At 41.9% G+C, this 25,309-nt stretch overlaps 1 protein-coding gene across 4 annotated transcripts in view; it reads right to left on the reverse strand.

Annotated features, from left to right (window-relative positions):
* The window catches only part of RDX (radixin), a 65,054-nt gene that overhangs the window by 38,899 nt on the left and 846 nt on the right, over window positions 1–25,309 (reverse strand). The window contains exons 1-2 of one of the 4 annotated variants that reach the window (XM_006033148.3): window positions 25,289–25,309; window positions 17,264–17,323 (exon numbers count right to left, since the gene is read on the reverse strand). In XM_006033148.3, coding sequence (XP_006033210.1) covers window positions 17,264–17,275 — 12 coding nt within the window. In that variant the 5' untranslated portion in view covers window positions 17,276–17,323; window positions 25,289–25,309. Of the gene's footprint in view, window positions 1–2,527; window positions 2,628–17,263; window positions 17,324–25,288 lie in introns of those variants that run through there. The other 3 variants (XM_025214888.1, XM_006033147.3, XM_025214887.1) reach the window with 3 other exon arrangements.

Raw genomic sequence — 25,309 nt, forward strand, 5'->3', positions numbered from 1 at the left:
AGTGTCGAAGGCCTTCCTGAAGTCCAGAAAGACTATGTCAACTGCTACCCCTGCGTCTATGGATTTTGTGACCTGGTCATAGAAGGCCACCAGGTTGGTTTGACAGGACCTGCCTCTAATCAACCCATGTTGGTTGCCCCTAAGCATAACCTCCCCTGCTGGCCCCTCGTGGACATGTGCCAGGATAATTGTCTCAAAAAGCTTACCCAGGATCGAGGTAAGACCAACTGGCCTATAGTTTCCTGGGTCCTCCTTCCTCCCTTTTTTGAAAATGGGAACCACACTGGCCCTTTTCCAGTCCTCTGGCACCACACCAGAGCACCACGAGTGCTCGTAAAGCTGTGCCAGGGGTCCCACAATGACCTCTGCTAATTCCCTCAGCACTCTGGGGTGGAGGTCTTCAGGACCTGCTGATTTAAATACGTCCAGTCCCTCCAGAAGTTCCCTGTCTAGATCCTCACTGACCCTAGGCCTGGGTGCACCTCCCCCGGGGCCTCAGGGGGTCCCGGCCGATGGGCTGATCTGGTCCCTGCTCAGGAAAATGGAGGCAAAGAAATCGTTAAATAGGTTAGCCTTGTTGTCTGGTGCAACAACCAGATTTCCTAGCGTGTCTTGCAGAGGCCAAATCTCTCTGAATCAGCACCAAATCTTCCGAAGCCGATTCGATTCAAGATAGTGATCTGAATCTCCAAATCAAATCACTGTCCTCTGAATCAGCACTGAATACTTCTCTATTTGCACAGGCTTAATGTCAATGTTTCTTTAGTATTTCTCAAATAGGGCTGAGGTCTAATAAGGAATTTGAAGGAGATATTAGCAGTCATATGGATTACCTGAAGAATGCAGTTCCATGTATAAGAGGAAGTGTAAAAGAAAGCACCTATGCATTTTTGGTGATTTGGAAGTCTTATGCAAGCAATTAATAAGAAAAAAACTGGACAACAGATAGCAGTAAAAAAAAATATGAACCAATCTGAAGGTTTATGCAAACCACTGGAATTTGATTAAGGGAAATTGTGCAGGAGCCAATGAAAGTATTTGAAGAATTGACGATATGATTATAGCAACAGGAAATAATTTTAGTAGTTGTATTTTGACTTACTGGAGGGGAGATGCTGGTGTCTAGGAGGTTCAGGTTGATAAGGTTACAGTACATGAGACAAAAGACAAGAACCTGAATAAAAACATTTGTCTGTCTTAACAAAAACAGGCAAGAGCTATGCAAGTAGCAGCAAATTTGGTTACAGTCCGAATGTGTGGGGCAAAGGAAGGTGACAAGTGTGACAGGGGGCAATCTCCCAGGCTCAACATGCAGGCTCCTCTGTAGCCTGCACCGGCCCACTAAGTGCCCTCCTATGGTGCTCCGCCACACAAGAAATATAGTTTGTTTGGTTTTTTTAAATGAACAGCAACAAATGATGGAGGTAACAGAGAGGATATAGGAGGAAAAATGAGAATTTTTTATTGTAAAGTCAGAATCAGTGTCTTCTGGTATGGGGGAGGGGAGAATGGGAGGTGGACACAGGTCACAGGTGTGGAAAGGACAATTTTTTTCTAATCAACTATTGGTCCATCAGCAGGATATATTCAGCAAATTTTAAAAACACACTGCAATGGAACAACAGAAATTTTCTGTGTAAAGAAAAACCAACACCAGTCTGATAGAAACAGAGGAGTTATTAGGTGATGACGCACATCATCTGCAAGAATTAAACAGTCCTTAAAGGGACAGTAAAGTAAGGAAAATACATAAACTGAATATGTAACTTGCAGGATCTGTTTGAATAAGCACAAATATTCTAATCCGGATAAAGTTTCTGAATGTTAAAAAGATCCAAGTACGGGAGGTGTGTTGTAACTGTATCTTACAACTACAATAGATAAACACACACACACACACACACACACACACACACACAATATCAGGTCAATTAGATGCATTACACTAATTGTAATAGTCGTCAGCTATGCTGTTTATACAAAAGGTCAAAGGAAAACAGTCAGCCAACCACATTAACATTTGTGTGTTCACTTTTGCTAACAGGGTACAAGCTGAGGGGAAATGTACTCCCCACTTCTTAAAGTAAATCAGTTTATTTTTAAACAGGAAAGGAATAAAAAAGTTAAAAGTTTACTACTTTATTCCTGTTGGCAGTTTTGGTTACAGTCAAGGTTTGAATTACATTCTGACTCTTGGCGGGGAGGGGGGGAGAGTCTGTAGCAGGAACAGCCAGAAGGAGCCGCGGCCACCCGAGGCAGGCCAAGGGGGCTCTCGTCTTTTATGGGGGAGCTCAGCCCACCCAAGCTCCCCCAGAATTCCAGCCCTAGTTACAGTCCAAAAGGTTCTACTGCTACAAACAGTCACTGCAGCTTTAAAACTACCTAGCTATAGCACAACATTTTTTAGGCTTCTGATGCATTATATAAATAAATGGTCCACCCTCCCTATTTTTCCTTCCTCTCCTCTCTATTTCGATAATTTGTTCATACCTAATTTCATAACTATTTGAACATGGCTTGTTCATACCCAAGAGAGAAAGTCCATTTATACCACTCAACAGCACTTCTGTCAACCAAATAATGTTGTTGTCCCCGCCTGTTCATTTGATGAGATGGTATGCGCCAGTCTAGACCAGATGAAGACACACTCTGAAAGTAAAAATTTAACATCCTCACAGGACTTCATTTAATATTTCAAAGCAACTCCACAAAAGTTATAATAAGCTTCCACAAGTCATAAAATGAAATGCAACATTTCAGTAATTTCATAAAGAAGTGTAAGTGAAAATCAGGCACTAAGCTGCAGGGAAAAGGGGCCTAAACTAGTATAGAAAAATTTATTGAAATGGAAAGTTCAGAAGTATGGGGAACTCCCTCATCCCTTCAGCCTGTTATACTAGTTCAGGTATGAATATCCCAAAATAAACATAATTTTGGCAGAAACCTATGGATGCAGATAGTAGTAACAATGAACGTTTCCAAATGAAACACACTTGAAAATGCTTTAAAAAGGAAACATTTCAGCCAGTGGACACAGGTACATCCCTGTGTCACTGAACATTTCAATGTTGCAGCTTCCTCTAGTGCCAGCCAGGCAGCATTAGGGCAGGCTGCAAGGAACAAATGCTCTGCTCTCAGCTCCCTGCTCCCCTTCACTTCACAGGGACAGCAGGAAGTGGGGGGAGAGGGGGGGCAAGAGTAGAGTGGAGAGACAAGCAGGGGTTGGAGGGGAATGGAGTGGGGCACGGGACAAGTAGGTTAGGAATACCAACTTTCCCCCCAATCCCTGCTTTTGGCTCTTAAATCTCCAAATTTCTCTCCACCCTCCCCCAACAAAGGGGAGGGGCAGAAAGGATTGGGAGCAGAGGGTTCGACTGACATTAGCCAGAGAGTTGCGTGTATCCAGCTGTCCTTTTGAAACATTTTAAAAGACATCTACAACATTTTAATTGTTACTTGTGTCCATGTCTTATCTGGAGTGCAGAGCAAAGTGCATCAATTCTCATATTAGATGGAGGTGTAGGCTAATGACCAAGAACCTGCAAAGAAAATTTGTGCCTTTCTGACGTAACAAGAATTCTTGCTTCATATGGAGATGACAAATAAAGACATTTCTGAGAGGTGTTAACTGCAATTGGTGCTGCTGTACTTTATATTCCTTGGCATTATCTAGGTCTAATCATGCTGGAAATTCTTCAGTCTCCCCACAATGCTCTGTACCAGAAGCCTGATACTAAGATGGGAAGTCCATGACATTCAGAAACTGTTCCCATTACTCCAGAGCTGAACTTCCACCTCACAAATCAGGCTCAGGATCTGCTTCTTTGACCCAAGGACCGCCTTTCATGAGAGGTATATACAAGGCACAAGGCTCTGGCTTCTGGAGGCTATCAGACTAAAGGAGATCAGGGAGGGCACAGACTAAGGTCTGATGGATGGAAAGGACAGGGCTGTGCTTACTGGTACTGTGACTCCCTGCTTTACCTTCACAACACAAGAACAGAGGGTGCTTTCTTTCATGAGGGGTAATGTAACTAAGCAGTGAAACTTGGAGAGGCTGGGAAACTTGTTTCCTCAAAAAAAATGTCCTCTTACTGTATAGATACTACATGGTGGGAGGCTTCTCCCTTATGCAAGGTCTAGACAGGAACAGGCCCAGGACAATGAAAAGCAGGGTATGGCAGCCGCAGAGCTCAGTGCACCTGCACCTGGGGGCTGAGAACAGAACTTGCAGTGGTGAAAGGGGGGGTATGACTGCACCACCACACACCCCAGATCCAGTCCTGCATCCAGGTAATGCCATACCTAAAGGAACAGGGTCAGAAAGGCGCAGTAAAAGTTGAGGCCTGGAACTGCAAAGTGTTTTGGCCCTGGATTGAAGTATAGACCCTTACCCACAGAAAGCCAGCTGAAGAACTTGAACTTGTAAAAGAGATCCCTTATGTGCCAGAGCCAAGCGTGGATACATACAGTAGTAGAATACAGAGTTGAAGATCTTTGCCTCTTTTATACCCTAGAAACATGACATCTAGTGAAAATTGGTATTCCATCTACCAGAGCATGAGAGTTAGAACATTAAGGGAAGATGGTATCATCAAAAAGACAGCCGAAATCATGGTTCTCATTTCCCTCCACGCCACACCTACCCCCACTCCTTCACTGAAGCCAATGACAGTTTCACCTTAACACAGGGTGGACAATTATTTCGGCTCAACAAGTTTTGGCAAGCTGTCAGGGACCACATGGGTAGCCCGGTCTCTTGACAGACGCCCTGACACCTGGTCACCACATTGGGACCATAAGTCCTGCCCCATGACTCCTGACCTTTGCCACCAGAAGTCCCTCCCCTTGCATCCCCCCCCTGCTACTCCTCCCACCAAATGCTCCTTTTAAGAGGGAATCATAGAACCAGAAAAAAAAACCAAATCATACACTAGAAGTAAAACATCTACTATATTTTAATTTTACTACAAAAAATATTTGTCACGACTTGTAATTAGATACTGCATATAGAAGGAATTGCATAATAAAAACTCAAAATAAAAGTGTCACTCTGCTGGTTGGGCAGAGCCCGTCTGCCCAAGAGGGTTCGAGCAAGGTCCAATAGGTTATGTTGTGGGGGTTGTACATGTGAGTGCCTTGCTTTCACCCTTGTTGGAAGAAGGGCTGGGCAGGGTGCAATTCATGGGGAGGCGGGGACACACCATGGAGTGGATGAAAGTACATGGTAGGCTGGATACAGCCCACGGGCTGTATTTTCCCCACCCCTGCCTTAACATACCATCACCGTATGATTTGTAAAATGAAATATATAAATTCAAGCACCTAGACAGGTAAAGAGTTTGAGATAAAAAAAAGTTCGTTTTGTTTTTCTAAAATGAATTCCGAGTGGAGGGTAGACGTGATTAAATGGGTATGGTGAAGAGCATATAAAACAGAGGATATTTGGCTATTTAAATAAAATACAGGGCTGCCAGGGAATGAGAATCCTCACCAATCTAGTGAATACTTAGGTAAGTAAGCATAAATCTTTTACTTCTAAAGAATGTTTTTACAAAACACATTGCAACAATACAAGACTAGGTTAGAACAATAGGGAAGGAATAAAAAGGTAAATCTTAATTCAATTACTTTGCACACTGAAGGTTAATCACAGCATAAAATGTTGCATTCATGTTAAAATAGTGTGTTGCAAACCAGTTACTTTAAGTGACAAACTGTGACCTATCATTTAGCCTTTAAAATAACTTAAGTGGCTTGAATGACCAGAATGTCCTAACTAGCAACATTGCTCCAGTCATATTAGAGTATTACAGCGAGTATATTCTGGCAATCACTCACGCTTGTTCACTTACTTGCCACACCTTTGATGGGAGAATAAATATAATAAACAAACAGACAAAAATAATTGCAGTTCTTACAATCGATCTGTATAAAGTAACTTCTTATTTTCTCACAGAATGTCTAACAAGGTGATAACATTCATGCTCAAGGTCAGCCAAGTCCTGTTTTGGTATAGTCTCTATGTCTGGTGACTGGCTCCCTGCTGAGCTCACCTCCCTGGCTAATTCTTTGTTTAATTTCTCTCAGAGTGTACCTTCCGTTGCCAGGGTTTCTGTGATCCCCGTGTCCCTTGAAGAGTCTCACTGCTTTTCTGATTCAGGTAAGTATCTCCCCAATGCATGGGCTGCCTCTTGTCCCGACACAGCTATAGAACTCCTGCACCTCCGCACAGGCTGTTTCAACCCTCCAGGTGGAATTCGCATTCCTCACCCCCTTCCAGGGGGTGTTTGTTGGGGAAGTGCCCTTTTCAAGGTGTTCCCTTACTTGCTTCAGGTCTCTAGTTTATAATTCTTTGCAGATGTTCAAATCTCCCTCCTCCAGAGGTCACCTGATGACATCATCACCTCCGGTTCTCAGTAAGTTTAACTCTTCCCCTCCTAGTAACAGGGTCAATAGACTCCCTGTTACATTAAGCACAAAGTATTCTCTTTTCTCCCTAAATTCAAACCCAGCATTGTATTACACATGATTAAGTAAAATCAAATTGCACCAAAAAAAGAGGGAGCAGAAACAAAAGTAAGGGGAGTGCTGATTAAAGCACTTGTCGATTTACAAGTATGTGCTTATGGGTTTATCTCCCCTGTTGATTTTTATATATTGTAGGCAAATGGTAATCTTATAGGACACACCCCTAATTATGAAATATATCCAACTTTCATATTTGCATTATTGAGTTGTGGCAGGTGGACTTGATTTAAAATGGAACAATCTTTCAGTTACTGGTGCCATATATAGGTATCTTTATTAAATAATACCTTTCCTTGTACATTTGTATGTTTTGTAAGCTGTAGGCATAAGTGCCAGAACAGGACTGATTCCGTTTGTCCTTTTTAAGTTGAAATAGAGATCTGAAGATTGAGGCACCTCAAGAAAAAGACATCAAACTGGAACAGTACATTTCTATTCACAACTGAAATGCCAATCGTATAGATGTGAGCGGAAAAAATGTAAAATAAGTTATCGTCTCATTCTCCAATATATACTATAGAATCAAATACTGGAAATGTAATGTGCAAGGTACAGTCAGGGGTATCATGGTGTGTGGTGAGTAGAGTGTGGGGTGGGTAGGGGCAACACAGAATAAGAGCTATTGCTGCAGTCAAGCGGGATCACCAACCCAAAAAAATGTTTTTTATTGACTTTCTGCAAATTGCCATTCAGGGCCTGGCAGAAAGGTTACACTTAAATTATGTAAACCATCAGCAGGGGTGTAGTTAATTTGCGGTTCTGCAGAAACTGTGAGAACTGGCACCTACAAATCGCCAGGAAATATCACGTTGGCCACGATTTCCCACAAAATCAACCTAACAAACCAAGCAAACAGTGTATTATTTATATAATACACTGTTTTAGAATGTCCCAATGCTTACCATAATACAAAGACAGTGCGACAATCACTGCAGCCACAGATCACGTGACAGTGCTAGTTAGAGACTAAATGAAGGTGCCAGTCAGTGAAGTGAAAATGTTTCCATTAAGGTTAGCATTAATTAGTATTTCTAAATTTTTCATATTGTATATAAAGTGTATAATATATTTAAATTTATAATATGATAAATTATAATTTACTTTCTATGGAAATTGCTATTAAATTATACAGTACATGCCTCTCTGCCAATTAGCAGTGAGGGGCAGGGCCGCTGGGAAATGCCTCAAAATGGCTCTTCATGCCACAACCAAGCTGCAAAAATTGCTTTGTCTTGCTGTGAGTTAAGTAGACCCCTATATATCAGTAAATAACATGTCAGTAAAGAAATCTGGTTGTCAGTAAAAAGTTTGCAGATTATCAATTTTCTTGGGTTAGCAACTCAAGTCAGGGGTAGAGGGCTAGCTTTTGGCAGGGTTTATGTCCTATTTTTTACTTTAACAAATACCTTTAAAATTTACACACAAAAATAAAGAAGTATAGCATGGCTTCAGTAATTTTATTCAGGCAGGCAATTTTTTTTGTTCTCACACCAAGTGGTTTCTATATTAGAGCCTATGAGACCTTAGTATATTGACTATATACCCGTTGCCCATCAAAATAAAATTCTGAATTGCTTGATATTCTTACATGTTTACAGAATATATACAAAAATTGACTATAAATTTAAATAGCCATATTAAAGGTAAAAAAATCTTTGTCTTGTCCATGGGATTCAAATTGGTATACTGTGCACAGGGATGTAGTAAAGGACAGATTAAACACTCTCTCGGTAAATTACTTGTGGGACAATAAGTCCATTTATTACAAAGAGCCAAGCATATTTCCAGGGGAAAAAAGCATATAAAAGCTCTAGTTTTTTAAATTTATTTTTTTAATTTTGCATAAAGAATCAGTCACTTGCCTTTGAAGCAAAAATGAGCATCAGTCTAATACCAAAATCATTACTAAGCCAGATATACTGGTAATAAGAAGTTATTGCTCTTTCCAGGTATTCCTTTGTATTACTTCAGATGCTGACTGTCCTTTAATTATATCTATTTGTATTACAACACCATCTCAAGGTTCAAATCAGGTTTTCTATTGGGCCGGACATTATACAATCACCTAAAGGTAAAGATCCTGTGCCGATCTAACAGATCAATATAAATGGATGTTAGAACTGAAGGAATTAGGAAAAATGTGTGTGACAAAACAAACAGCAATTTGAACATATATGTTTACATTTACTTTATGTAATTAATTGGATAGTTTTGAGTTGATGAAAAATAAAATGAGTCCTCCACGCTGCACATTTGTCTATTTATACTGTAGGCAGACCTGTATATACTTGTACTGTAATTCAGCTACCATATAAATAATGCTTTATAGAAAAAACATTAAATTAATTTAACTTTACAAACCAAAAAATGAATTTGCAGTATGTGCAATTCAAAGCATAAGTGTCATTCACTAAAACTCACTATAAACCTTTCAAAGTTAAAATTTAGAATATTTGGACACTGCTGTTTTTGGACAAGTTATATCCTAAAATACTGAACAGATTCTTAAAAAGTTGATATATGATGCCCACAGGTAGATCTTCATTTCCAAACCTTAAAAAAATAATTTAGCCTCATCAGTGCCTTGTGCACTGAAGTGATTACCCTTTCACAGTTTTGAATGCTCTGAGAACACACTTCTGAAGAAAAATCTATTACAATTTTTAAAAATGTTTTTAGTCTTTACAAATGCAACTAATACTTCAGTCAATTAAACCTAATCTTCTTAGGTTATAAAATGATTAATAGTTATGTAACTACTGGTGTCTAATTTTAGTCACACTATTTCTATTTTGGATGAAGACAGAAGAAAATGGCATGTAGCCAAGACACTGAGTCAAGTTTTTTGGAAAGGGTGTGCTGGAAATTAGATCAAATATTCTACTCTCTCAGTATCCATAGAAAACTACTAAATCTTTCAAAATGTATTCAGCTACTGATAGCTGTAATCATATTTAATGATTATTAACAGCCTGATCTCCCTCCCACTGAAGCCACGGGAAGTTTCACCATGGATTACAACAGATTGAACTCATGCCCCAATTCCAGGGTGCCAGGCAAAGTTAAAAGAACAGAAAAAATCTTTTGGGGGTTTTTAAGAGTACAGGAGATGCCAAATGAGTTGCCTACAGGAAAGCACCTTGATTCCAAACATAACCCGAATGATTGCCTCAATAGGAAAATGTGAAAAATGCATCATTGCTTGGACACCTCTAAGGTCGTTACTCTGTGCTAAGTTATAATGTATTTTAGATTGCCAAATCCAACTTCTCATTCAAACTTTTCAGCCCAACCACCTATTGAAGGGCATGCCTATACCCCTCCAAATAAGAGGCTACATCACAGTGAAGAACAGTAGACCTGTTCCATGACCCCCAAAAATGGAAGAAGCACAGCCACTTCAATGTAGCAACTGACATGTGCCAATAACCTCTATGCCTTGGATGTCTTCATTAGCATATGAACAGCGTCGCTCTAAAGCCAGCTACATTATATGGGGTGTGGTATGCCCAGAGTAAGCATGGTGTGCGCTTTACTGCAGAGCTTCTTAGCATGGTCCAGAGGCAATGCAGTTATACCCAAAATAGGCATGACAAAGATACAAGGAACAGGGCTCCCCACAGCTACAGGAATTTGATGGCAGGAGGAGCAGTGGTAGTATTAATTGTTGCAGCTCCTGGATCCACAGCAATTAATGTTGCTGCTACTCATCCTGCCACCAAAATTCCAGAATCATGGGCCAGATGCTGTGATTCATGCCACTTAGCCAGCTGATCATCCCCACGCTACTCTTCCAACCCAGAGGGCCAAATGAGTTGAGCACCACTGCCCAAAACAATCAAACCCCACACATTCTGACCTTCCAAACAGATCTTTCCATTACTACCCCTAAAAGATTTTATTCACAGAAGCATGAACTTTATTCCACAGGAAATTATGCTAGTCCGGAAGTGCCGAGTTTTCCCCCTTGAATTTGACTACAATTAAAAGGATGTTCAATATTCCAAACAAACAAACAAACAAAAAAGAAGTCTTTTACTATGGATATGCCTCTATGTAAAAGATGATAGCATGTCTTTGTGTCAGAGATTCATAGATTGTAAGGCCGGAAGGGATCTTGGAAGATCATTGGGTCCCGCCCCCTGCACCAAGCAGGAAAGATAACTGGGAGTCAGGTGACCCCAGCAAGGTGACTGTTCTAGTCTCCTCTTGAAGATTTCCAGAGTAGGTGATTGCACCACCTCTGAAGAGAGCTTATTTCACAGTCCAGATAGCCTGACTGTAAAGTTTTTCCTAATATTGAGCCTAAAAATCGATCTTCTAGGAGTCTGTGGCCAGTACTCCTGGTTTTCCCCTTGGGAAACAAACTGGTTAAAAGCAGAAGATTATATATCTAACTTCATCACTGATAATGCATAGGACTAAAGTGAAACTTTATTACTTAAAAAAAATAGCATTACTTTAAAAAAAATGCTGAATTCATTGTATTGCTTGGATTCTCCTGTTTACAAGAATTTACTAAAGGTGCGCCAATATATTGGATTGGCGCTGATAACAGGAAAATTAAAATTATCTGCAATCAGCTTTTTTTGGCCAATAATGTCACCAACTGCCACATGCACGAGCACTCCCTGCTGCTGCATGGGCGGCATGTGCTTCCCAGATGTGTGCGCGGGGCGAGGGTGGGCTACCCACTGCGGACTCGGGGCCAAGGGCTGTGCCAGTCTCTTCTCAGCAGGGGGGCTAGGCCGGGGCTGTGCTCAGGGTGGGTGTGGGTGGGGCAGGCTCAGCTGCACGGAGTGGGCAGCAGCACCACTGGGAGGGGTGGCTATGAGGAACTTTGGGGTGACCATAGGCTCCCCCTACTCCAAGTCCCCTCCCAGTGCTGCCCCTGCTCAAGGCACTGTGCTCTGCTGCAGCTGAGCCCACCTCCACCTGCCCTGAGCACAGCCCCAGCACAGCCCCCCTACCCCATGGGAAGATGCTGGTACAGGCCCTGGCCCCCAGCCTGCCCTGACCCCATGCCCAAATCCAGAGGATATATTCCCCTCATGCCTCCCTCGGTTGTACATGAAGCAGCAGCAGGGAGCTCCCCACCATGCCCATGGCTCCGTCCCATGCCCTGCCCCAGGGTCGCATTCACTGCCCCAGCTAAGCAGCGCCTGTTCGTACCCCACTCCCTCCCTCACCATGAGGGGCCTCGATCTGCCCCACCACACCCATTCCCTCTCCCACGCCCTTTCCCCTCCAACTTATTGGCCGGATACTGCTCTCCAAGCTGCCTGGCTGCATTCCTGTAAATTGGCTATTAGATTGATATCGGTCAATAAGGCTGGTTAATACTCAGGAAGTCAGCCTCCCAATTTACTCAGCCTTGGTGAGACCACAGCTGGAATATTGTGTCCAGTTCTGGGCTCCGCAGTTCAGAAAGGATGTGGAAAAGCTCAAGAGAGTCCAGAGGATAGCCACAAGCATGATTCCAGGTCAAGAAAAGAAGCTTTATGAGGACAGGCTAAGACACATGGGACTCTTCAGCCTGGAAAAGTATAAGCTCAGGGGTGACTTGGTGGCAGCCTATAAAGTACAAAAGGGGTGTACACATTAGGAACTAGGAGAACATCTGTTCACCAGGGTACCCCATAGGAAGAAAAAGTTCAACAGTCACAAACTCCTGGAAGACAGTTTTAGGCTGGACATAAGGAAAAACTTCTTTATTGTTCGAGTCCCCAAAGCCTGGAATAGACTCCCTCCAGAGGTGGTGCAAGCACCTACTCTGGACACTTTAAAAAAACACTTGGATGCCTATCCTGCTTAGATCATTTGACCCCTGCTGACTTCCTGCCCTCTGGGCAGGGGGCTGGACTCGATGATCTTGCAAGGTCCCTTCCAGCCATAATGTCTATTAAATCAGTATCAACCAAGATAATCTTTATCAGTGCACCTCTAGAATTTACCAGGTTTTTAGAACCCTGGACCATCCACATCTTACTAGTATAGGGAAAGAGATATAACATGATCTCAGTAAAGTTCTTGCTAGTTATAAAAAGTGATGGTACAACCCAGAGGCAAGCTGCACAAGCAAAACTGCACTCATGTCTCTATTGCATTTTAATCTAAAATACACTCCATATTAACTCAAATTTAAGACAAGAGTTCTACCCTCCCCCATTCAGCATGGGGGGGAAAACCCGTCAACTTAGATACAAGCACGGGCCAGGCAAGCAGCTGCTGCAGCTCCAGACAAGGCCAGGGTGGCTCATATGTCAGGTAGGGGGTGCGTAGAGCAGGGGGCTGCAGAGGAAGTGGGCACTCAGTACAATGAGAGAGCACAAGGGAAAGGGGCACATGGTACAGAGGGGGAGGACAGAGAGTGGAGGAAGACAGCACGGAGCAAAGGGAAAGGAATGCAGGGGGTGGTGGGGAAGGGGACACAGGATGAAGAGGGGGAACACAGGGGAAAAGGGCAGCAGTGGGTGTGAGAGGAAAATGGAGTATGGAACATGGGGAGCTTGGTGTAAGGAAGGGCCATGCAGTGTGGGGGAAAGTGACAGTGGTGAAAACACAAGGGAAAGGGGGTGGAGAGCAAAAGAAGCACAGGCATGGGGTGTAAGGAAGGGGCGCACAGTGCAGGCTCACACAAGCAAGGGAGAGCACAGTGGAGGGAGCTGCTGTGGCCCCAGCTCTGGCCCATGCTGGAGCCAAAGCCACTGCTACTGCCTAGTTCGGCTGGGTACTCTATGCTCCTGGTGGAGACAGAGCCAGACCAGCTGCAAAGGTAAGGGGTGGGGGTCAGGCACCGGAGGAGGACAAGAGGCAAGGGACAGAAGACACTGGGGGAGGCAGGCAGGAGGCAGGGGGGCCAACATGGGGGGAGGGAAAGGAGGGGTAAGGGGAGTACTAGAGGCTGCCTGCCTCCCAGCTACTATGTTCCTTGCCACTACCTTCCCCGTGGCAGGGGAAGAGGAATTAATTTAAGAGGACTCTTCAATAACTAGATTATAAATTTGTTTTAAAATTTTCCATGTCTAGAAACTAATAATTTGGTGGTTGTCTTAAGTTTGTGGTCAGCTTGGATTCATGTAAATATGATAAAAATAAAAAAATACAAATATAAAAACAAATAACAGATTAACCTTTAAAAAGGGAAAGAAGAATCCTTTCCTTAATTAAGAAATTAAAGCCAAAAAGGTGGCTTCTAGGAAATCAAACAAATCAAAGGAATCAAAATCATTTTAAATTTGAGATGAGCTAAGGCAGATGTCGAGAGAGAGAGACCTTCCATGATACAGGACTGGTCAGATACTCGACCTCTGGCATACAAAGCAAGGTAATACCTTAGTGTATAAATACCCAACAAGATGGATCTGGAGCATAACCAACAAATACTCCTTCAAGGTTTAAAAAAAAAAAAAACAACAAAAAACCAAACCCCCCCCCAAAAAAAACAACCAGGGCAAACTTAACTAAAAGTCAATCCACCACTTTAAAGACAGGCAGTGTGAAGCTTGAGGGCAGGTACTATAGTATTAAAGCTACTGGATCCTTAGTGCAAGCCTACTGCTACATTGTGCATTAGCCAACAGTAGATGCAGCAGACTGTATTTAGTAGCAGATAATGCCTATGAAGTTCTCCAAACAACAATCTATATAAAAGTTTCTTTTCTTAATGTGCTCCTTTCAGCTGGTATGCCTCCTGAGATTTCATATGCTACCTGACCTCCGAAGAATAAATTCTAGAACCAGAAATAGAAAACTCTTACATGAAAGTCCCCATAAAGCAGCATTCCCTCCACACCTTACAAAAGCCCCTATTTCTCCCTAACATCAGGTGGTCAGTTTCTTTGTTTTTAGAAGACACTGTCAGCAGCTTCAAATGCCCTTACCATCTCAGGGATGAAAGAAGGGGCATCCTGCCAACACAAGCGTCACAAATCTAATTCTAGTACCTAGACAGAAATAGCTAGGAGGAAGCAGGCTGCCATTTCTCCTACAAAAGGGGTTGTGTTCATTGTTCCTTTGGTTTGTGTCTTTTCAATAAAATCCTTAAGGTAGAATGGTACCATTCTACAAGACCCAAACAGTCTATTCCAGCTGGGAAGCACTGCTAAGAGAATTAAAATAAACCAGCTCTACATGGTTATGAACCCATGTTGTTACATGGTTACAAGCCCATGTCTGCTATGTTTTCAAAATCTAAACACTATGGGTGCCTATACATGAGCAACAAGGCTACTCCAATGCAGTGTAATTACAGCGATTCGGACCAGACTTGATTAATCGAATCTGCTGGGGCATGGTAATTACCTCGCTCCAACCTGAGGAGGGAGGGCTGTACCCCTCCCTCAGGCTCTCAGCCCTGGCTGGTGGGTCAGACAGGGTCTATTAGCTCAATTAGCAGACTCCAGCGTCTCATGTATCAGCATCCCCATGCTTAAAAATGGCGATGGGGGCACTTTAACTAAAGCTTATCAAATGAGCTTTAGTTAAAAGTGGTAGTGGGGGACGCTTTAAGTGTGGAGATGCCAATACACAAAATGCTCCGGATGCTTTAAATTAGAGTGACTCTCTAATTTGAGCACCTCCACCACCACTCCCAGAGCATATGTATAAACACCCAAAGTCTTCTCTGGAACAGAAGCAAGATATTACCATCACGTAAGTCTTACATAGCACTTAAAGGTCTGTCCTTGTCACATGCAAAAATAGCATTAAAAGTGATAAAGCAACTGAGCCAACATCATCCAGCAGGACACTAACAAAACTGGGAATGGAACTTGATTCCAAGTCTAATGCTCTATCCACTGGAACACACCACTCCTTTATACTGACAAATAAGACAGCCTCCATACCAGGGGTGGGCAATAATTTAGGCTGGAGGGACACTTAAAGAGTTTTGGTAAGCTGTTGAGGGCTGAGGGAGGGTCAATTGATCCTATCCAGCCTGCCAGCTGCCCCTGGGAGCCCGAAGAGGGAGGGCTGTGCCCCACACCGCTCGACTCTGCCAAAGCTGGGCAGGGCAGACTCCTCCACCCCATCCTGCATCCATAGCCCACCTCCCAGCTTCCTGTCGATGCTGTGCAGTCATGGCAGTGCAGCCACCAGACCCACATGAGACGAGGTGTGATGCAGCACACGGAGCAGCCATCCCGCCTATCTGCCCACCACAGTGAGCCACTGCACCACACCAGGAAAGTTGGGAGAGGCTGCCCTGGGCTGAGGCCCCATCACAGCCAGCATGGACAAGTGACATTGGAGTGGTAACGGCTCATTGTAGCAAGCAAATGGGACAACTTGGCATGTTGCATCATGCCTCATCCGATGCAGGCCCAGCTGTCAGCAGCTGCAGCACCTGGACTTCACTGCTGCAGCGCTAACCGGAAGCCAGGGGGGTAGATGCAGGGGAACAGGAGGGGCGGGGGTGAAGGAATCTGTGCTGTGTGGCCTGGTGAGGCCCCGGCTGTAGTGGAGTAGAGGGGCACAGGTCACAGCCCTCCCTCCTCAGGCTCCCAGCGGTAGCTAGTGGGACAGACAGGGTCAATTAGCTGACCAAATACAGCCCACCAGCCATATTTTGCCCACCCCTGCTCTATACAGAGGAGCTTTAAAAAAAAAAAAAAAACCAAGAGAAAAAAACTTTACTCCTATGTTTGAGAATAAAGTCACTGACATCCACACACCAGCCTAACTGAAGCACCTCTTAAACACAGAGCAGTGGTAAGCTGGATCTGACCCACAGACTGGATCCAGCCCACAGAGCCATTTGATCAAGCCTGCAGACATGGGGCTTTGGTGGCATTCAACAGCAGGGGGCTTCGGCCAGCAGTCTCTCTCTCCATGCCGCTGTGGGGAAAAGTACAGGCAGTGGCTAGGTCCTAGAACCTGCCCGCCAGCCCCTGACCCCAATCGAGTCAAACCAGCTTGCAACCTTAAAAGTTTGCTGACCATCAACATCAAGAATAAGCTGGAAGACTATGAAGATTATAAAAAACTGAAGAAGGCAGTATCGGGGAGGTCAGTTCTCTCCAAATGCAGAGGCAGAAGGATAGCTAGAACCAAATTAATCAACAGCAGAAGATTATATTAAGACTTTGGCTGAATAATGACCTCCCTTAACTTTTCTGCAACACTTATGAAGGCAGTTAAATTTGTCTGTCTCCCTCATGGATGAACTCTGATCCCAGTTTCAATGAAGTGAGCAGCAGTCTATGAAAGATATGTGCTCCCTCCATCCTACATTTACAATTTCACTAGTCCCATGGTATACACAAAGGGCAGGGATTTTAAGCAGACATGCAAAGGTTTCATTAAAATGTGACTAGAACTCCCAATACTACTGGCAGGTGAGGGAAGGAGGAGGAAGGGGTATTATCCACCAACTTCAATGGGCCTTGAGTCAGGCTCAGAGTGCACCTCTGCAGCACCTGCAATCAATCCCCTCTTGCTCTGGTTCAGGCTACAGAAAACAACATCTCCAGAAGCAAATTTCTACCAAGCATCAAGCTGGGGTCTTAATTCAAGTCAGAGATGACTGCTCTCCACACAGGCAAAACACTGGAGTATCTAGTGTTCCTTTGACCTTTCCCTATGTACAGAAATTAAACAGCCCCACTGTTGATCATTAGGGTGAGATCTAACAAGATCACAGCACAAGGTGTTATGGCTGTTACAATACCACAGCCTAAAATGTAACAATCCTGTCAAATTCTTGAAAAGAAAGGAGGCAGCTACTTACTGGTTTCGGCATTTTTCTCCTCTGTATATCCAAACCCAGTCAAGCTTTCTGCAAATTCTCCTGTTAAAAAACAAATAAAATAGGGTTATTTTGCAATTAAATTGCAGAAGGGTTCATTCTAGCAAATAGTCCAAATTCCAACAGAGGTCAACAAACAGGCAGTTAACATGCTCAACACGAACATGGCAGTAGATTACTTCACATAAACCAACTGAGGCATCCAGCACAGCAGTTAAAAGAGGACTTCAGTAGCAAAGTCCTTTCCTAACAGAACTAGGAAATTAGTGTTCTATCTGCAGCTGCACTTTGAGTGGATTAAGAGACAACGATGATCTAAAATGTCACCTAATCCTTTAACAACTTTGATATCACAGTCCTTTCAATGTTAAGGATTATAAGCATTATCCAGAGTTTTAAAAGCTCTCTTGTAGTTGAAAAGTATACATGAGCCACCAGAATTTGTACACAGCACTCCTGTGTGCTGCAGTTTAATCTGCCCCTTCTGATCAAGCTTTAACAGTACACAGAGAGAGAAACTAAAGGGTTATCTTAATATTAAAAGATTCTTTTAAAGTCTATAAAAGCACCTCTTAAGGTGCAGTAATTCAACAATATCCTTTTCAAAGAGAATGAAACCCTAAAAGTTAAGGTAAAAAGCAAAATTAAGCTAAGAAAGCAAATCTGTCCCCTTGATTCTATTTCAAACAAGAAAGCAATGTATAGCTATACCCCCGTCCCCAGCAGCATCTGTACTACACTGAACATTTTTATTTCCATAAAAATTTGTCTAAAATGTCAAGGTAATTCTTCTGCAATACAAGAGGTTTCCCTGTAGTTCTGATAGGAGGTGTTCTCTCCCCTCCATACAGTTTATTTTTAATTCAGATATCCACCTTCTTCACTTTACAATTTGTATCATTTGCGTTATCCCACCTGCCATTTTGTACAGGATGCTGGAGAAGACAACAGCCACAAAAGCAATATTTGCTTGCACTGCAATTAAACTCTGAAAAGTGACTAATAATGTCCTAATGGAGTTCTATAGTTATTATGCCTCAACGGACTTCAATAGCCTATTTCTTTCTTACAAGAAAAGCATTTTCCTCTAATCAACTACCCAACAAACACTCAGAACAGGGTTTTGAAGGAAAAAATCTGCTCCAATTTTCACAGCATTGTCAGAAACTAAAATATTAAAACTTAGATGTCAGTAAAACCTGCTAGCCTTTGTGTACATACCATCTCATTTCAAGTATAACAGAGGGCAGTATGTAATACTGTAATTTTGCTTTGCTTAATTAATTTTGCACAAGCAAACTTAGAATCCCACCCACCATGCCACAACTGAAAAGTTGATGCATGTGTAAGAGTAAAAATAGAAGATTTGTGTGTAAAAAAAAAAAAAAAAAGCAGATGATTATGATGACTAAGTAGAGGGAACAGATGTGGTTTGAGGCAAACTCTTTTTCTTTTGACATGGGATCATCATTCTTCACACTAGAAAGCTTTGAAAATTTTGGGGTGGTAAAAAGGTAACTACACACTTTCCAAGATTTTACATAGGGCTAATAGAAGACCTAAGCCTTTCCAGAAACCAAACAAGCTCTGTTTATCATATTCTCAAAATTATAACACTACCTGCATTTACTAACTGACCTCTATATACAAACCTCTACACTTAAGGTCTGGTAACAATAAACAGTAATTGTTTACATCCAAGACTAATAAAAGCTTCTAGTGAGGTACTTTTACAGCTACACATATAATACCTTCATTTATTTATCAGAACTCAGCATACCACTGAAGTGCAGGGAGCAGACTGGGGTGAGGTACAAGTACCAAGGGACAGAAAAAAATCCTAGAAAGTCAGAGAACAACAAAAGGGGGCTAATACAAGGTAACAGCAGAGAACGGAAAATACGGAAGGAGCAGAAAGCTGCTCTAAAACACTCATTCAATGGCAGAGAGAAACTTGTCAAATAGGAATGCTAAAGATGTGGAAAGAGAATGCACAGCAATTCCAGCCTGAGAATGCAATTTAAGATGACTACAAAGAAAGCCAGAGTTGGTCTGTGGTGAACTCTGTTCTTTTCTGAAAGAAGCTACAGCATGTACAGACAGTTTCTCCTGGGACAGTGACTATCATGGTAGTGATTTAACCCTGAAGCCATTTTTATTCTGGGAGAAAAACCTTGAACATCTGTACACCCATGGTTTCTCCTGGAAAAACAACAACTCACCCACGAGAAACGGAATGTGCGTACAACGTGACCACCTTATTAGCTGTCTGATCTGTTTTTTTCTTCTTTAATTCCAAATGACTTCCACCACCTTTCAAAAACAGACTATATGCCCTGGCTGCACACATTTCATTCTCAGCAAGTTTTTCAGGTACATAGCCTACAACTTTGCTCTTGGTTTCCCCACAAACTTCTTGTTAGGCCCCTGCATACTAACAACGTATTACTTTTAAGACTTCTCTGAAGGACTAGACCAAATCTTTAACAGAAAGCAATGCAACAGATTCCACTGCCCTGAGATCTTACCCGAGCATAATTCCCACTGAGAAGTACACAATTTAAACACGGCTGCCAAAATTAACAGTTATCATTTACACTGCAATAGCACAGATATTTCAACCAAGTTCAGGGCCTTGTTGGGAGATACTGAACAGACAAGGTTTATAACAGTCCCTGCCCTACACATCTTCTGAATTCAGTTCACTTTTTATACAAGTAACAGAGACAAACCATCTAAATGTGCTACAGACTACAGCCCTTATTTTCCTTCTTGAACTCTTTGTTGTATATTGTTAAATTCACATCATTAGTCACTGCAGCTTCTTTAGAACTGACTGAATATGATAAATTCGGAAAAAAGTATATAACAGCTTTTCTACTTTGGGATCATAAAATAACCTAGTGGGGTATTAGAATGTACATCTCCTACATTGACTTATGATTTAAAATTTAAAACGGTTATAGAGAGAATGATTTTGGATAACATGACGACTGCCTTCTCTATACTCCCACACTCCAACAAAAAGTCCTTAAGCAATTTTATTTGCATTCTGCCATGCTACATATTTGTTTGTTTGCAGCAAATGTATGTAGCCAATAAGCATTATTTTAATAATGATTAAATACTCAGATTAAACACTCTGCAGACTCTAAAATTGTGCTGAGAATGAAATTAAATCAGTGTTCAATAAAAGAGTACATCCTTCCCAAGTATTAGCACCAGCTATTGTTAAAACAAAGTCAAATACCAGGCAAACAGTTAGCCAAAGAAATTTAGAATCAGTGCTATATAAAATACTGTTCATTTTTCATATTACATGTAAATTTACTGAAACTTTAAAATTGAAAGTAAGAATACCAACTCTATCAAATAGATTAATTTAACCTATTGGGTTATCATAAATTAAATGTGCACGCTTCTAAGTTCTCTTAACAGCCATGTCAAATTAAATTATAAAATTTGGGGGGATAAGAAAATACTGATTTAATCAAGTACAATTTCCCGAGTATTGCAACGTGCTCATGACCTTACTCCAACTAAAAGACCTGTCATACATACATCTCATTCCGAACTCGAAAGAAGCTTCTCCAGGATGAAGGCACAGTTCAATCCCCCATGATTATTTAGTTGTTAGCCATAGCAGTTTTGGGTTTTCTGTCAAAACATCAGCTGTCTCTACATCACAAAGCCCAACACCACCCATAAAAATTCTAAAAATGAAAAATTTCAACTTTAAGTCATCTGACTATAAGAGAATGAGATTTTTAAAGTTATTACGATATACATTATTAAAATTCCTATTTGAGCCACAGAAGACAAAAAAATAAGTGTTTGTCAAAAGATGACAATAGTCTCTCTCTATAACATGACAGCACACAAAATGCTCAATGCCAAAATTCTGTCATTTTCTGCAGCAGCTGTTTTCAGAAGCAGCATTCACATACAGAATCAAGTGGCTGAGGTTAGGTGAAGGGCTGGGGGGAGGCAGAAGACTTACATGATGCCTCTCAGATGGAGAAACAAGCTTCTCAGAAACTAGGCCCCTATCTGACAGCTTGGGAGTTTTTCTGGACAAGCAGTTTCCTCAGTATCATGACTACTGAGATACATAAATAATAATGTCTTTATTTGTTATTGTACACAGATGAACAACAACCAAGGCTTGGGTGCAAAGAAGGACTTGGCAGGCAGTTTTCTGAGATGAGAACCGGCTATTTTATTTCATATCTTTACTAGCTTATAGTGGTAGTAAGTAAAAATCTTTGAACCTGAATAAGACAGCTGTAGGTAGAATACCTATAGAACAGGGAGCTGCTTAAACAATTTTAGCAACACAGAAACAGAGCCCCCAAAGGAATGTATGAATCCTGCATGGTAAACATCTTCTCTAATAACACACCTAGGTGCATAGGTATGAGGATCCCTAATAGCACACTTCCTTAAGTTCAGTACAGGCATTAGATCAGAGTAAAATGAAGATGTCTTATGTCTTCCAACAGTGATGTACTGATACCGAGCAGCAATCACACAGGAACATCCCTTTTGCAAATTTTAGAATGTCTATAGATACTCACAATCCACAATTCGCATCTGTTCGCAATACATGGGGTAGAACAGCCCATACAATGTCCCATACTGAAACCAAAGGGACTTGTGTGTCAAGTCTCACGCAAAGAGGGTAATGCTGAGATAGCAACAGGTAATAACTGAAATGTATACCTGATTGGCAGTGGAAAAATATACATCTGAACTATAAACTCTTCATTTTATTTAAAGCAAGTAAAAGGAATTTCCATTGCTTCTGAAAAACTAATGCAGAGTTTTATGAAATCAACCTGTTTTTCAATATTATTCTCCTTGATTTTTCTAAAATAGACATCCTCCAAAATAAAAAAGCCTTCAAAGATTGATACGTCTAAGAAAAAAAAAACACACAATTACAATATTATCATTAAAATGTGTATGTATTAAAAGACTATGTTATGTTTATGTTGAAATAGAGGTATTTAACTATGATAGTTTGAAGCCAATCACAGAAGGCACCTTTATAGACTAGCTAAATGAGAGAGCAAGAGCTCCATCAGATGCTGTGAAAGGATGTGCAGAAAGTAGAGTGTATAGAAAACATCCTTTCAGACTGTATCAGAGCTAGTCTCAAAGGTTGCAGATGAACACAAGGTAAATTTTCACTTATCCACTATCATCATTAAAATAAAACTATAGTAGTATCACAGAAAAATAGGCCTGAAAGGGACCTCTGCAATAGCAGTAGCAGAATATTTCTTTAAGGTAATTTTTATTGCTTATTTTAAACCCTTACAATGTGTTAGCGCCAATTGTTAATTTAATTTAAACAAATTATGCAAATGCATCCTAACCTTAATTTAATAGAGGATTTTTTTCATCCTTGAAATAGCTGGAAATGATTGACATTTCACACCAGGACAAAGGATGAAAATCTTTTAATTGTTGTTATGCAAGAACATAGGCATTATAAAAATCTGATTACTCTAAATGTTTACTTGTTTCAGTGTGAAATAATGTTCCTTGCTGACAATGTTTTTAAAAGGATAGCAATTAAAAATATAATACTGACTGCATTCCAATTTAGAATACATGTATTCTTTTCCAATAAGTAATTTAACCCTTTAAAATATTATAAACTTAAAATACAAGGAGAAAAAAAATCACTGCAAATATTAACCTGAATTATGCCAATTACACCCTCCTCTTTATAAGTTGAGTTTGGTTTCTTCTGAATGTTGATGTGTAATATACATTAATCTTTTAGGCTACAGCCAATGCAGTCTCTTTCTGTCCATATTATAAAGCAATGTGACTGGATGAAAAATAAATAATATCCCTTCACAGAGGCATTAATCAATTCCTAAGTAAGTGAAAATAACAATAACAGTTCAGAATCATTAGCCTACTGATATAAAATAATCCCATAGTTGCAGCTAATCAATGTTGATAAGTAGTCAAATACTTGGAGAGATCCATTTAACTATCAAGTATAGTCTCTCTTGCATGCTGAATGAGTATATTCACATATGCATCGCCCTTTAATAATCAAGAGTTTTTCAAAAGCCTGTGATACTTGGACAATGTTGTAGTTTACACACAGCCTTGCATATCCTTCCCTGCCTGCAGCCTGACAAACTTAAAAATAACATATGACAGTTCCAAGAGTTTGACAGTACTTAACCTGTCCAATACAAAAAATACTACCTCATACTTCCCCCTCCAACACCTGCCAAAAACAAACAAGACATACAAAACATACAACCCCCCCACCTTTCCTAAAAGCTTGCATAACACTGAAAGATTGTGCAATAAGAGCCAGGCATCATCAGAGTGTACATTTAAAGTAACTGTACTTAATTCAAAGTACTACTTGCTCCCAGACAAACCATATCTCTAATCCCTCTTTTTGAGCACTAACCAACTAGGAGTCAGGACTCTTTCATTTCCTTTTTGCAGGAGGAATCATAAGATACTTGATTCTTCCATTCTAAGACCAGACCTTTGCTGCACTCCCCAGCTCACAATTATTTCAGCAGACCACTTGTGTCCAAAACCATTCTCCCTTCCCCACAAAATTTCCCCCACTTCCTTTAAGTGAATATTTTACAGAAAACCAGAAGCATTTTTAAAAAGCCTATACTGTGCTCTTAAAAACAGACATGCACATTGTTCTCTTCCAGCTTACCATATATTTAGCCAGCTTCCCCACAGGGACCTTAGAGCCAACTTCCTTAGACTCTTCTGCAAAGCCTCTCTAATAGGAGCTCACCGAGAACGCCACAGACAACACAGGCAAGCAATTATATCCCTTCTTAATAGGGATTTTTTTTAAAAAACCATAACATACTTTTGATCTCTGGCCACCTGGCATGACATGACATGACAACTATGCCACTACAGTACAGAACATACAAGTATGCCACTGCCCTATAGTTGCCCTAGAGGAGATGGCTTACCTGGGAATACTAACTTGCCTTCCTATTCATTTTTCCCACAGGCTCTACTATGATGCTAGAGCAAGAAAGTTTATAAAACACAATCCACCACAACTATGTCTCTAGACTGCAACACAAGCCAAAAAGTGACCACAGCTTGGTCTTGGATTCATAGATTGCAAGGCTGGAAGGGACCTTGGAAGATCATTGGGTCCAGCCCCTTGCACCAGGCAGGAAAGACAAGTGGGGTCAGACGACCCCAGTACGGTGACCATCCAGTCTCCTCTTGAAGACTTTCAGGGTACGGTCTTCATGACACTATGACAGCTTGGTACATAGCGTGTTCTCCTTCACATTTTGCACATAATGCCACTGTACTATGTAAGGGCTGACTGTAATATGGGCATTGATATAGCACTTTGACTACGTAAAGTGGCAAATGAGCAAATTCATTCCCGAAACGTCCCCGTGATACGGGCAGGCAATCAAATACCACCAGTATAAAGAGGGAGTCCACCTCGCTCCCCGTCTACAACTACGTTCACCGATGACAAGAGCAGGCCAAGGCCTCAAGACCCCACTGACTCCCCATCCACCGTAACAAAGGCCGGCCAACAAGCATGCCCAGCGACCCTGCGTGGTGCCACACACGTGGCTTCGTACCTCCTCAACCACCAGTCACATGTGGGTGGTGAGGCCCAGTGCTCTCTGGGAGCACCCTGCAACTCAGGAGCGAGGGAACCCGGGAGTACAGCAGGGCTGACAGCCAGTGCCTGTGGAGGCCTGAGCTGCTCCTGGCAAGGCTGCTGCAATCCCAGGGGAGGGCAGAAGCCTGGTTCATTACAAGAGCTGCGTGCAGTCGCGCCCATGGCGCAGACCAGCCCCTGGGGACATGAAAGGCAACCTCTGTCACCAAACGCAGGCAGCAGCAGATGCTCCAAAGCCCTGGTCTGTGGAGCGATTCCTTATTATTTATCCCCTCTCCTCCCCCCGCGGGGCCGTTGTGGCAGGGAGTCCCAGGGCGCCTACGGGGGGGCGTTACCTCGGGTTTACAGATCCCGCC

The sequence above is a fragment of the Alligator sinensis genome, unplaced genomic scaffold (assembly GCF_000455745.1).
Source record: "Alligator sinensis unplaced genomic scaffold, ASM45574v1 scaffold397_1, whole genome shotgun sequence".
In the NCBI taxonomy this organism is placed as follows: Eukaryota; Metazoa; Chordata; order Crocodylia; family Alligatoridae; genus Alligator; species Alligator sinensis.